Consider the following 14401-nt stretch of genomic DNA (forward strand, 5'->3'; position numbering starts at 1 on the left):
AGGGCGGTAACAAGGAGGGACTAAAAAGCCTCACTGACAATGGAAAGCCAGGGTTTAGCATGCACGATGACACAAGCCAATGGAAAGAAGGGGCGGAGCCTAGAGTCCACTTCTAAAATTGGCTTGATTACAAGAAGGCTCGCAGAGCGAGCACTGCATGCGCGCTGCAACGCTAGGTGAGACCTAAAAATATCAAGTTGGATTTTTTCATAGTCTGTTAGCTCACTTTTTTTTACCAATCTAAGTGTAATTTCTAATCTTAGACTAGTCAATTAAAAAAGACAAACAGAAAATGGCGCCGGATTGCTGCTTTCTTCAACTAGTTCCAGCCAGTGTAATGCAATTACCTATTATAATGGGTGATATTACAAGGCGATGCTGGTACTACTGGGATTTTGCTCCTGTTCTATCCGCTATATCTGCATTTGGGCAATTTATACTACCACTGTTTCCCCAGATTAAAATCAGAATTATTGTGCCGCACATAAATGATTAAATGGCCAAGCTGTCCTTTGCTCAGAGAGTGCCCCATGTGACACCAAATTTGGTGACTCTCCCATTCGTTCTCTTTAACTGTCTGTTTGTTGAAGAAAATGAGAGGGGTAAGGGGGTATAATATTAGGCCTGGGCGGAGTTTGCAGAGTTCCACGTGAAAAACTCTGCGGAGTTCCGCAAGCGTTCGCGCAGATCTTCCTGCGCACGTCAACTGACAGTGGCGAGCACGAGCGGGGGGAAAACTCCACCTCGCTACAGTTTTCTGCACACCGTGAGCTCCACCGAGTGCAGAAAACTCTGCAAACTCAGTGAACAGAGTGGAGATCACCGCCCAGACCTATAAAATATGGGGGTTTTGGGGGCAAGAGAAAGGAGTCAAAATGCAGAAATGTGCACATGAACCCGCCTTTGGAACCACGGCTGAAGATGACTGCTTTAGGCTGCTCCTACACCCCTCTAAAGGTCTACTGTCTACGCCCTAGGCATGGGCCCATCTCACACATGCTACTGACTGGCCCTATTGCAAGGAATGTTCTTTTGACTGTGGCCATTGAGAAGGAGAAAAGACAGGAATACTCTTATCAAGATCACTTTTCGCCCAACCCCCACCTCCTGCTCTCTATTGGGCTGTCAAACATTTGGCGATTTTCACCTGCATGCAAATAACATTTACTACCAAGGGCTAGATGTATTTAAATTTTCTTTTGCTCACTTTTAGGAACGAATGTGAGGCAGCTTTTATTTTACTGTTTTGTGTCTATCTATTTTACCATTTTGTGCTCTTGAAAATCCCCCGGTTTGGCATTTTTTTAATGTGGCACGCAGTTATTACTGACGGTTAATAATAAATCCAGAGCGGTGCAGTCTGATTCGGGGGTCTATGGGCGAAACACTGCTTTGTGAGTAAAAGATCGAAGGAGAATGGTTTGTTGCAACTGTCTGGTAGCTGGAATGGGCATTGCTTTTAATTGCAGCATGAAAGTTATTTTGGCCTGGAAAGGTGCCCTTCCCTCAGCACAAATAGCACTTTGTTCTGCTTTGCATCGCGCCACAGGAGCATTTCTTGGGGAAAATGTGGGCAGATTTGTGCAAGTATCCATACTTTTTGAGCTAATAAGCTAGCAGGACCAGGCTTTGTGTCAAAACCCCTCTTTGAAGCAGGTACTAATATGAAGACCTGGGGGCATATGACTTAAAGTGCTCCGGTGGCGCAAAGGGCGTTTGCGCCCGTTTTGCGCATCCGGTGCACTCTGGTATTACAGAAGGGGCCGCAGACGCTTGTGCGGCCCCTTCTGTAATACCAATAGCGCTGGCGCACATAAAGTGCCAGCGCTATCTTCAAAGGGACGTTCCCAAATTTGCATGAGGGCGTGCCCCATGCAAATGAGGTCATCCCTTTGATTCTGCGCCCGCGTAGTATTTCTGATATGGGTCCAAAGGCAGTGAAGCCGTCTGAAAGCGCACTGACAGTGCACCAACTAAAAGGTTGTGCTCTGTCAGTGCGCCCCGTGATTACAGGCCTCTGGAGTGGATGAAGGGGGCAGCGCATTCCCCATAATGCTGCGCCGTTTCCTTCATTGTGCCGAGAGCACATTTTTGAAGGTGCACCCGGTGCAATGAAGGAAAATGCGCCAGATGTTTAATGCGGCCAATGTTTTGTTTTCATCAAATATTCCACACAGTGTAGATGCATATAGTACAACGTCTGAATTGTTTATAAATGTGTCTAGGCACACTATTTTGTACTGGAAGAGAAGTGTCTCTCTCTGCACCATGGTGCAAAGGTTGTGCATGGTGAGCGGCTGCAGTCTGTGCACCAGCACAGGAGCAGCGAGCAGCAGCCGACGTTTTAATAAATAGAGCTCTGTGGTGCCTTCTACCGCTTGCGCAACTCAGCGCTGTAATGTGATGTGCTTTTAAATAAATCTGCACCTTAGTGTCTCTTCCTACACAAAAACAATCCTGCCTGTAACGCAGACACCCTTGCAGTATGGTGCAGGGGTGCCTGTGTTGGTGCTATGCAGCACACAGTGAGCCAGCACTAGGAGATGGCAGAAATCTCTTAGTTGGTAGGGTGCATTTCTGTTGTACCCCTTTCATGCAATGCTGCCCTGCATTGCAGCAACAATGAGTAAATATGCCCCAGAACCTTTACATAGCACTGCAATTGATGTACCAAGACCCCTGCAATAAGGTTGCCATGGCGTTTTTCATGCCAGTGAGCTGTAAATCCTTTTTTCTGGAACATCTAGGCGCCTCTTTACCACTTCCCAGACCATGGAGGTGATTTGGACCATGGATGCTGTTTCATTACATAGTTTTGGTATTTATGTAATGCAGGCCAAGTGCCGAGAAGAAGCAGACTTTCCAACAGGGAGATATGCAACAGTCAAGCCGTTCCTTGGCACGGGCAGCACAGATGACTGACGCAGACGCCACTGGCTGGGGGGAAGGAGGAACACTGTCCTGCCTCTCTGTGCCTCTCGATCATCTTCACAGACATCAGTTCATCAAAATGCCCCTGATGGCGGAAGTGACATCACACACTCTTTCACTTCCTATAGCATCACAGGGCAGGCCCCTGACCCCATAGCAGGGCTCCTGGAGCTTTGCTTGCTTTCTTGTCCTTCTCCTGTCTTTGTGGCCCTGACACCAGGGATAGAAAAGGGCAAGCTATGGTCAACTGCTATCCGCATGGAAGGCGACATTTCACTAATTCAGGCGCAGTTCAGGCGCTGCATAGTTAAACTGGCCAGCTGGAAGAATCACAACTATCTCTGCCTTCATTCTGATCAGGCAGAAGTTCTCATTTTTGGGAATCCCTCCATCTGGTCCCATGAGTGGTGGCCTCATTCTTTGGGTGAATGCCCGGCACCCGCAACTTCGGCCAGGAACTTACGAATTCTATTTGACAACAGGCTGAACACAGCCATAACAAATACAATACATTAAAACAATATCAAATTCATTAAAAAAGCGGTTTACATTCTTTGAAAAAACTCTAAAGTGGCAGCTGCATATTAACAAATTCATTTCAACTTGTTTCCTACTCTTGAGACAACTTAGGAAGGTGATCCACAGTATTCCAGACAATTGCTGGGGCAAACCTTGGCCCTTAATAGACTGGATTACTGAAATGCCCTATAAATCGGGCTCACTGAGTACCTTACCAGGAGGTTACAACCTATACAGAATGCAGCAGCCAGACAGATCTCTGTTAGGAGAAAATGTGACAGTGTTTCCTCCTATTAGACAGCTTCATTGGCTGCCTATGAAGGGGAGATGCCCACAAAGCTCCACATCATGCAACGCGGGGCTCATATGTCTCAGATACGTTAAACATATACTGTCCCGCCAGACTTCCATGGTGATCTTCTGCCCTCCACACTTCCATGGTGGTCTTCTGCCCTCCAGACTTCCATGGTGGTCTTCTGCCCTCCAGACTTCCATGGTGGTCTTCTGTTCTCCAGACTTCCATGGTGGTCTTCTGCCTTCCAGACTTCCATGGTGGTCTTCTGCCCTCCAGACTTCCATGGTGGTCTTCTGCCCTCCAGACTTCCATGGTGGTCTTCTGTTCTCCAGACTTCCATGTTGATCTTCTGTTCTCCAGACTTCCATGGTGGTCTTCTGCCCTCCAGACTTCCATGGTGGTCTTCTGCCCTCCAGACTTCCATGGTGGTCTTCTGTTCTCCAGACTTCCATGTTGATCTTCTGTTCTCCAGACTTCCATGGTGGTCTTCTGCCCTCCAGACTTCCATGGTGGTCTTCTGCCCTCCAGACTTCCATGGTGGTCTTCTGCCCTCCAGACTTCCATGGTGGTCTTCTGTTCTCCAGACTTCCATGGTGGTCTTCTGCCCTCCAGACTTCCATGGTGGTCTTCCGTTCTCCAGACTTCCATGGTGGTCTTCTGTTCTCCAGACTTCCATGGTGGTCTTCTGCCCTCCAGACTTCCATGGTGGTTTTCTGCCCTCCAGACTTTCATGGTGGTCTTCTGCCCTCCAGACTTCCAAGTTGGTCTTCTGCCCTCCAGACTTCCATGGTGGTCTTCTGCCCTCCAGACTTCCATGGTGGTCTTCTGTCCTCCAGACTTCCATGGTGGTCTTCTGTCCTCCAGACTTCCATGGGGGTCTTCTGCCCTCCAGACGTCCATGGTGGTCTTCTGCTGGCCAAATTACCATCCCAAAGTTTTGTGAATTATGCCTAGGGGGCAAGGCTGTGTCTGTGTTTACTGCCCAGGCCTGGAAAAAGCTGCCTTTGGCTCTTCGTCTTGAGCCGGGCTCACAAAAATTTCGTAAACCCAAATTATTGTCATTAAAACAAAATGTGATTACCTTGTTAAAAAAAAATAACATTAATACTATTAATATCAAAATAAAATATGACAACAAGAACGTCAAGTTATCCTTTTTGCAGGTCATCTTTTTAGATTTTTTCAAAACCGTAGAACAATAAGGGAGCAGTCAGTTTTCAGAAGGTAGGTGCCTGCTTCTTTTCCATTTGTAATACGGAGAACTCCTTATTTCGGTAGGACAGAAATTTAATACTTAGTGTACATTAGGCCTCGCGGAGTTTGTGGAGTTTTCTGCACTCCGTGGAGCTTGAGGAGTGCAGAAAACTCCGCTTTGCGACGTGTAGCGGAGTTTTTTCCATGCTCGAGATCGCAAACGGCAAGTTCGAGATCACCAACGGTTAGTTCGCGAGCGCAAGCTGCCGCTCGGGTAGAACTTGAGTCATTTACACTTGTACGTAATGACCAGTACAATTGATGGTAATTTTAGAAAATAATCAAGCACGGAAATTTGACAGTAACCATCTTACAAACTACCTCCCCCTTTCTAAAGAATTCCCGCAAGTTCTACACAGAGGCAAAACTGGGAGCAGAAGAGAGTCCATACACAGAAAGCGCATTGCAGATAAAAGACACTGTCTAGATCACAACACAAACTAAACGGCCTCTGGACTCACTCAATGGCACCGCTAACAGACTGGGGTCAGATGTAAATACTTATTAGTTAACTGTGTAAGCCCACCACCCCTGCTGGTATGTGGAAGTGTGTATAAAGGAAAGGTGTTGACTGCAGCACGTGCCCTAGCGGCTGAGCACGAGGCAAGCCATGTTTTTAGGCTTTACAGAAACTGACACTGTACTGGAAGGAATGATGCAAAATGAAGTGCTGGATGATTGACATTGAATGGCCGGAGTCTGATTGGCTGCTGGAATGTACATTGGCCGGAGGGAGTTAGAGAGAAAGAGAGAGAGCGAGAGAAAACGAGAAAGAGAAAGAGAGAAAGAGAGAGAGAGAGAGAGAGAGAGAGAGAGAGAGATTTTTTTCCAGACTGTCGAGGGGGTTGAGAGCTAATCTGCCAGAGGTAGAAGAGTAGCGTATGTGGCCAGCAGTAGGCCCAGCTCTAGAGGAGAGACAGGTGGCCAGGCCCACCCAAGGGAACCCAGTGGACTTCCCAAGGCCCATACAGAAGAGTGTCCATTTGTGTTTCTTTTTCAATGTTTGACATGTGCCTGCTCCTGTCCTCTGTGCCTAGCATCTCACTCACATGAGAGCTGAGGGAAAAGCACTTTTTTGCTGTAACATATTCAAGGTTTTCTTTCTTTGCCCACGAGGACGGGACACTCTCAATATCCGCCAGGGAAACTTCTTCCCGGGTCAAGACCTTGACCGGTAAACTACCAATTGAAAAGGTTGCTTGTTTTCTGAGAAAAATGGCAATTTCTTTCTTTAAGGAGATTCTTGAAAGGCCCTAAGCTGGTGCCTGCATATAATGTGTAAACTTCTCTGTATTCTTTTTTACACTCAAAACCTTGAAACAGCAAGCCGGACAAACACACAACCTCCAGACCACTGATTGCCCCAAAAGAGTCCCAAAATTGTGAGTGTTATAGCTCACACGGTGTGCATCTCCCACATCGTTATCTCAGTATGTGTCACCCGTTCCCAGCCCCGCCCCTTGCTCCCTCCGCCCAGATGTACCCTCTGTCCCTCCCGCCCCGTGCTTGCCATGCTCCAATCCGCAGCCTGTCGCCTCATTCTACGCTGTCCTTTCTGCTCCACTCCACCCACCTCCACTCCTCGGAGATGGCACATAGCCCAAGTCAGGTGCACACCTTCAGTCACTCCTGGCACTGTTCCAACAGCACTTTCCCTGCAGGATAGTTTTAGTACATACTTGCAAAGCTACAAATCCCAGAATGCAAACTGTTTTGACTAACTCTTCAGAAATAGCAATATGTATCACACAAGAGATGAGGCCACGTTGCAGATGTAACTCCTCTCCCAGTGCCTGAACCCTCACCCACACCCCCTTCTTTCTACTGACCTGCTCGCAACACCTCACCAACAGAGATGGGGTCAGTCTGTGTTGCGCATGAGCAGCTTAAAGATGTGTACGCAGAATGAAAAAGAAAAAAGTAGATCCTTAAATGTGAGCAGTGGAAGGATACAAATCAGTGAATCAAAGGGATTGTGAAGAGTCTATGCTTCAGGGGAGGGACAAACACAAAACGTTGACGGTAAACCATGGAGTATGAAGCAAGTAAATGAGAGTGGCAATAAAGCCAACCAATGGTAAACCAGGGGCGGGCTGTAGAGCCCACTTGAAGCTCTCAACAAGTCTTTCGCAACCAGACACTCGACCGATAAAGGATACTGAGAATTTTACAGAAATTATTTTTCGCTTACTAGACTTTTCCTTCCAGAGCAGCAAAACGTTACAAAATGGCTTGTATAGGTTTCTAAAAAACCCCTAGACACTTCCCAGACATGGAGTGGGAGGGGGGAGGGGCTAGCCATTGTAACATAGGTCATGCCGGGCAGTCAGTAAAGTTAAAGGACAGCTAGTTATATTGGGGACCCCGAGAAGAGCAGCCATAGGGGAATGCTTAAGTATACTCTGACCAGTCCCTGTGCCTGGCTTTCCAGAGGGTTCCTCGCTTCCTTCATGTACCCTGCTTCACCCGGCTAGCATTGTGTGGAAGAATACAGCATGGAGGGTTTATGTGGTCAGTGATCACTGTGGTCATTTGTAGGAGGATTTGTGTATCCCTGTTGTACATTAACACGCTGACTAGAAAAGGCAGATTTACCACAAACTATAGCACACAGTGTGGTGTTGCGGTCTAGTCGACGGCACGCTAGGCGTGACGTCACCGGACTTCCGGCGGCGGCCATCTTAGGGGCGCATTAGCGCGCCGATTCAAATAGGATAAGGAGCTCCGTGCCGGCGCTCCTGCTGAAGTGTGAAATACTTGAATAAACCCCTTAAACCTTGCCTGCTGTCCTGGTCATCTGTGGTGGGGCACATACACAGGAAGAAAGGGGCAACATTACAATGGCGACGAGGAGGTGAAACGGCCCAGCGCTGCCTCCAGGGTGAGTGTCTTGTGGTCTACCAGCCATCGACGCCCGCAGGCACCACCCCTGACCAGCAGGAGCGCGGCAGTGTCGCGGAGAGGGAAGGCGAGAGCGCTACATTCCTGACGGGCCCTCCTGAGCCGACTCCGGACCGCGACAACCCCACAGGTACCGCCCCAGGTAGAGTCCACGTGGAGAGGCGGTTGCACGCATCGTGGCGGGGGTCACAGGACGTACCGCGAGCGGCGGCGCCACAGACCGCGACGACGAACCGGACGCAGGGAGCCCCGACAGCACCCGGGGGGGTCGAGAAGCTCGAGTCCACGACCGCGGCGAACGGAGGCAAGGAGGAGGATGAGTGCCACTTCGACGGGTCTGCCGAACCCGATACCCTTCCTCACGAAAGCTGGGGTTCCAGATATGCCATGGGAGGATTGGAAGCCGTACTTCTTGAATTTCCTGTTCGCCTTGGAAGAGGAAAGTGGCGCTGAGTTCTCGAGCTCGCGCAGGAAGAGGATGCTGCTACACCATTTGGGCCCTGCAGGTCAGAGGGTTTACGACGATCTAGTGAAGGTGGTCCGGCCCGCGGCGGATGACGATGTGTTTCAACACGCGATCGACGACATGGATGCTCATTACCGCCCGACAGTGTGTGTAGCCGTCGACAGGTACAACTTCTACCACAGGGCACAACAGAAAGGAGAGACGATCGACCAGTACGTAGCGGCGTTACAGAAGCTGGCCCTAACGTGCAGGTTCGGAGCCTTCCAGGAAGAGTTGATTAGGGACCAAATAGTGATGCACGCGGCGAATGCGTCCATTCAAGATAAGCTGTGGGCCAACGGTGACGAACCCCTCAATACGGTGATAGCCATGGTGAAGAAGGCAGAAATGTCCAAGAGATGTGCAGAGACAGCGAAGAAGGACCGCTACCCTGAACAAACTGTGTGCAGGATAGAAGCCCGTAAAGGCCACGAGAGACAGACACCGACGGAGCAGAACAGCACGCGACAACACAGGAAGCCCATGACCCGGGGCGTGAAACAGCAGACGCAGGGACAAGGGAGCACCAACGGGTGCTACAGATGCGGCAGCGAAAGGCACGCCGCCAACGACAAAGGGTGCCCAGCGTTCCGGGCCAAATGCACGTACTGCGGGCTGATGGGGCACTATGAGAGAGTATGCCGAAGGAAGACGTCAAGGCAGCAGGTGAAGTACGTGGCGCAGGAGATGACCAAGGAGGAAGAGCAAGAAGGGCAGGAGGACGAAGAAGAGATCCTGATGATAGATGACCAGGTCTTGGGGATCGACGGCGCGGTCGACAAGAAACCGAGGTGCGCCATGACCATAGGGGGTGTAGGAGTCACCATGGTCGCAGATTCAGGGTCCCCCTACACGATCATAAAGAGGAAGATATGGGAGGATGACTTTGCACCTGTCACAACACACCGACTGCGCCCCACGGACATCCACCCGGTGACGTTCACAGGGGAACCCATACCCATGGTAGGGTATTGCCCTCTCACGTTCGAGTTCCAGGGCAGGACGTGCGAAGGAAAACTGTACGTGGCAGAAAAGGGACCATCAGTGTTGGGATGGAAAGATCAAGGGAAGCTGAAAATAAAGCTGAACCCAGGAGGCCGCATACAAGTACTCATGATGGAGGACGACCCCAAAGTGGGAGCAAGGCAGTGGAAGGAAGAGTTCCCCGAAGTCTTCAGAGACGACATAGGGAGGCTAACAAAGTTCACGCACAAAATAAATCTCAAAGAAGGAGCCCGACCAGTGTCCCACAAAGTGCGAAACATCCCGTTCCGCACCAGGGAGGCAGTACAAGAAGAACTGCAGAGGTTGGAGGACAACGGGATCATCGAAGCCATCGATAATGCGGAATGGTTGGCCCCCTTAGTCGTGGCGCAGAAGCCGAACGGGAAGGTGAGACTATGTGTGGACCTCAGGGAACTCAACAAGAACATTGTAGTGGACAAGTTCCCCCTTCCCCGCATCAATGAGATGTTAGCTAAGACCAAGGGTGCCAAGTGGTTCTCCACTGTGGATTTAACATCTGCGTATCACCAGATCGCACTCCACAAATCGTGCAACCACCTCACATCATTCATTACACCTTTCGGGTGCTACAAGTTCCTACGGATGCCGTTCGGGCTCGCCTCGGCAGCGGCGGTCTTCCAAAAGTTGATGTACCGTCTGTTCCACAAGATGGAAGGTATTCAGTTCTTCCAGGACGATATCTTGGTGATGGGCGCCTCCACGGAAGAACATGACCGGAGGCTGGCGAATGTCTTGAATGTGCTGGAACAAAACGGGCTCACGGCCCAGTGGGACAAGTGCAAGTTCGGACTGGGGAAAGTCACATACCTGGGGCACGAAATCAGTCAGGAAGGCATAAAACCCAAGGCATCCAACGTAGCTGCCATCAGAGATGCACCCACGCCCACTAGCAAAGAGGAGGTACGGACATTCTTAGGGATGGCTGAGTTCTACAGCAAGTTCGTCTCCCACTTCGCATCAAAGACGCACCACCTGAGATCGATCCTGAAGGAAAAAACGGCGTTCTCGTGGAAGGAGGAACAAGAGAGAGAGTTCGGGGAAGTGAAGAGAGAAATCTGTGGAGCCATACCCATCCAAGGGTTTGACCCGACGGCTCCCACGACCCTGACTACAGACGCTAGCGACCGAGGCCTTGGAGCAGTGCTCACGCAACAGTCGGCGCGAGGAGCGACCGCGACAATCAGCTTCGCGTCCCGCACGCTGGCTGACAATGAACGCAAATTCAGCGTGATTGAAAAGGAAATGCTGGCGGTCGTGTGGGCAGTGGAAAGATTCCGGCAGTTCCTGTGGGGAGGTCGGTTCCTCTTACGAACGGACCACAAACCCCTGATTAAAGTGCTCACGTCCAACGGCCACGAGCACGCTACCCCAAGAATTGCGAAGATGACACTGCGACTCCTCGACTACGTGTACGACGTAGAGTACATCCCAGGCACCAAGAACCGCGTGGCGGACTACCTGAGCAGGGCGGCGGCAAAGGAACCGGCAGAGGCGCAAGACACAGAGACTTGGGCCGAGTACGCAGTGGCGTTCATGAGCGATCATGAAAGAGCAATCAGCAAGCAGGAGTGGGAAGAAGAGTATGGGTCCGATGAGAAGGTGAAGGCGGTCAAAACGTACGTGACGCAAGGGTGGCCGGAGAAGAGGTTGCTGGGAGAAGAACTAAAACAGTACTGGGAAGTCAGGGAAGAATTGTCACTGGGGGACAACCCGAGTTTTCTGTTCCGGGGCAACAAGGTAGTACCCCCGACGGCGCTGAGGCCCAGAGTGGTAGCTCTTGCTCACGAAGGACATTTGGGCATCGTGAAAACGAAGGGAAGAGTGAAGGAGGACTATTGGTGGCCAGGGTTGGACCTCGCGGTGGAAAGACACGTCAGAACGTGTGAGCAATGCAACAATGCAGACAAGACGCAAAAAGTGCTGCGCCCACCGCTGGGACGCTTCGACTTCCCGGAAAATCCGTGGGAAGAAATCTCCATTGATGTTCTAGGTCCCATACAAGACGCCAGCGGCAACCAGAAGTACCTCACCGTGGTCGTGGACAGGTACTCGAAGTGGCCAGAAGTCCACGTGGGAGACAACGCAGAGACAGATACCATCCTGGGATTCCTCACGGAGGTGTTCATCAGAGAAGGGATCCCCAAGGGAATCCTCAGTGACAACGGCCCACAGTTCACATCCACGAAGTGGGAGGCCTTCATGGACAGGAACGGGATAACTGTCAGGCGCACGCCGGTCTACCACCCTGCTGGGAACGGAGCAGTGGAGAGATTCAACAGGGTGATAATGGGGTCAGTGCAAGCGGCAATCGGCCAGGGAGCAAGCTGGGAGAAAGAACTCAAGCGTATGCTATGGGCGTACCGGATAACTCCCTCGTCCACAGGCTACAGCCCATTCCGCATTCTGAGAGGAAGAGAACCGTTCACCAGAGACAATGTAGCTTGGAAGAGGCTCACGGTGCAGAGTCATTGGTCACCGGCAGTGGTGCGCAGAAACTTGGAGAAAGCACAAGCCGTATACACGAACTACTACGACGCAAGGCACAACACCAAGGAAGTCGCCTTGGAGAGAGGAGAGTGGGTGAGGGTGAAACTGCCTACACAGGGAAGGAAAGGGGACAGCAAGTTCACGCCCCCCTTCCAAGTGGTAGAGCCCTATTCCACATCAGCCTTACTAAGTGACGGGAAGATTTGGGCACAAGATCGGATGGCAAGATGCACCGGAACCAATGAGACTGAACAGAACGTGGAGCTGGATGGCGAGGCAGGAAATGGGGCCACACCGGCGGGGAAAGGCGAGTGTAGGAGACCAGAGGGGGAAGCAGGAAGCGTTCCCAAGGGATCCTGGAGTCCAAGAGGAGGAGAAGTCGAGACTCCGGGGCTTGGTGACCGAGGGACTGAGTTAGGTGGGGCTGAGCCCCAAGACGCGTGTGGGGGAGCGGATCCGAAGGGTGGGGGCAATACCCCGACCGCAGGCGCAGGAAGCAGGAGGACACGCTGCGGAAGAAGAATACTGCTCCCACGAAGGTTCGAGGAGTTCAACCTGGACCACAAGTAAGACTGTTCTATGGTGGAGAGGGACATTGCTTATTGGGTTGTAAAAGGGGGAGATGTGGTGTTGCGGTCTAGTCGACGGCACGCTAGGCGTGACGTCACCGGACTTCCGGCGGCGGCCATCTTAGGGGCGCATTAGCGCGCCGATTCAAATAGGATAAGGAGCTCCGTGCCGGCGCTCCTGCTGAAGTGTGAAATACTTGAATAAACCCCTTAAACCTTGCCTGCTGTCCTGGTCATCTGTGGTGGGGCACATACACAGGAAGAAAGGGGCAACATTACACACAGTGACAATAATGCATTCATTATAACGAGTCCTGTGCACTTTGACACACATGAACTGGGTGTTGTGTTTAAAAACGTGCATGGTGTATGGCGCCAAAATAGTTTGAGACATCCCTGGCTGCGAAGAATTTGTTTTTATGCTGCTAACGGGGCAGAACTTTTGGGGTGGTCGGTGGGCAACGTCATAAACTATGGATCCTAACAGGGGGGGCCTCCATTTAACAACAAGGGGCAAAGTGCAGCCCTTGCCCCCCTCCGCCCTGGCTTCTTGTGGGGGTCCCTTAGGACTCTCCCTTGAGGGGCTCCAGTCCCCACAGCAGAGGGTCTTGTTTCTGAGGTGAAGCCCCTCCCTCACGACATTTGTGGAGCCGCAAGTAGCCATCATTTTAAGAAGCAAAACTACTCAGTTCTGTCCAGCTCGGTACTAGGGGGTCTCACCTGAGGCAGTTCTCGAAGCTGAAGCCACCTGCGGGGGGCGTGAGTGAGACCCCTCTGGCGAGCATGGTGGGCGCACAAGCCTCCGGTCTCTCTCGCTCGTTCTCTCGCCCTCTGTCTCTTCCTCTGCTCTCTCAGTCTCTTTTCCGTGTCTCTGCTTCTCCCTTGCACGTAGTCTGCTGCCTCCCCGGTCTCCCCCCTCACCCCGTTGTATCTTTCACTTTCGGTTTGCGGTCGTCACACGTCTGCTTGGCTCGGCTCCGGTGCTTACCCCGCCCAAAGGGGATTTTTGTTCTCCCTCGTGAGGCTTGCAGGGCAGGCCGTCATGTGCCCGCTAGAGCTGCCACCCTCCCCAGAGGGTAAGAAGACTTTTCTGCCTTTGTTTACTTTAATTATTAGTCAGAGATCATCAACGCAGCACTGGGGCACGTTTACAAGCGCTTTCTATTTAGATTTGCGATGTGTGTGTGAGAGCAGGTAAGTTAAAAAAAAAAAACCATTTTTTTGCAGAAGAAAACATCAAAGGTCAAACAAGGTCAAAGCGGATATCAAAGTACAACATTCGGTAACAATGAGCTGGAGTTTATCCAACTTGCATCCAACATCCAGAAGGAGATCTTTAACAGCGAGCCAACGTATCCAACGACACAGCACAGCTGGCTTTGTGCAGCAAACAGTTTATACACCTGAAGCACAGAAAAGAAAGACTAAGCAGCAGCGGAGGAACCAAAACAAGGAGGGGAGGGGCCCCGAGGCGGAAGGAGGGGAGGGGCCCCGAGGCGGAAGGAGGGGTAGACGGAAGTGAGAGGAGCACAAAGCAAAAGGGGCCAACCACGCCTCCCGCAGAGGGAGCATGTCAGTTGACATGTAGAGTTGGAATGTATGACGTTACAACGCAAACATTTACAACGCATGCCTTTACAACGCAGTTTTTACATCGCAACATCCATTACAACGCATGTTCTTACGACGCATGCCATTACAATGCATCCCATTACAACGCATACCATTACATCGCATAATTTTGGGGGGTAACAGTAGGGTAAGTAAGTGTTGGATAGTGTAGTGGTCAAAATTACTATTCCCACTCCCGAGAGTGCAACAGTAGGGTAAGTGTTGGATAGTGTAGGGGTAAAAACTATGCGTTGTAATGGTATGCGTTGTAATGGCATGCGTTGTAGTGACATGCGTTGTAAT

At 51.1% G+C, this 14401-nt stretch overlaps 1 protein-coding gene across 2 annotated transcripts in view; it reads right to left on the reverse strand.

Annotated features, from left to right (window-relative positions):
* Positions 1 to 13582, reverse strand: part of LOC146869038 (proteasome subunit beta type-7-like) — a 52668-nt gene extending 39086 nt beyond the window's left edge. The window contains exon 1 of one of the 2 annotated variants that reach the window (XR_014969640.1): positions 13208 to 13416. Coding sequence is in view for 1 of the 2 variants with exons in the window: in XM_085624150.1 (XP_085480276.1) it covers positions 13208 to 13272 (65 nt within the window). In the remaining variant the exon portion in view is untranslated. Of the gene's footprint in view, positions 1 to 13207 lie in introns of both variants that reach the window. The other variant, XM_085624150.1, reaches the window with a different exon arrangement.
* Positions 13583 to 14401: the final 819 nt, after the last annotated feature.

The sequence above is a fragment of the Triturus cristatus genome, chromosome 1_1, assembly GCF_964204655.1.
Source record: "Triturus cristatus chromosome 1_1, aTriCri1.1, whole genome shotgun sequence".
NCBI lineage: Eukaryota > Metazoa > Chordata > Amphibia > Caudata > Salamandridae > Triturus > Triturus cristatus.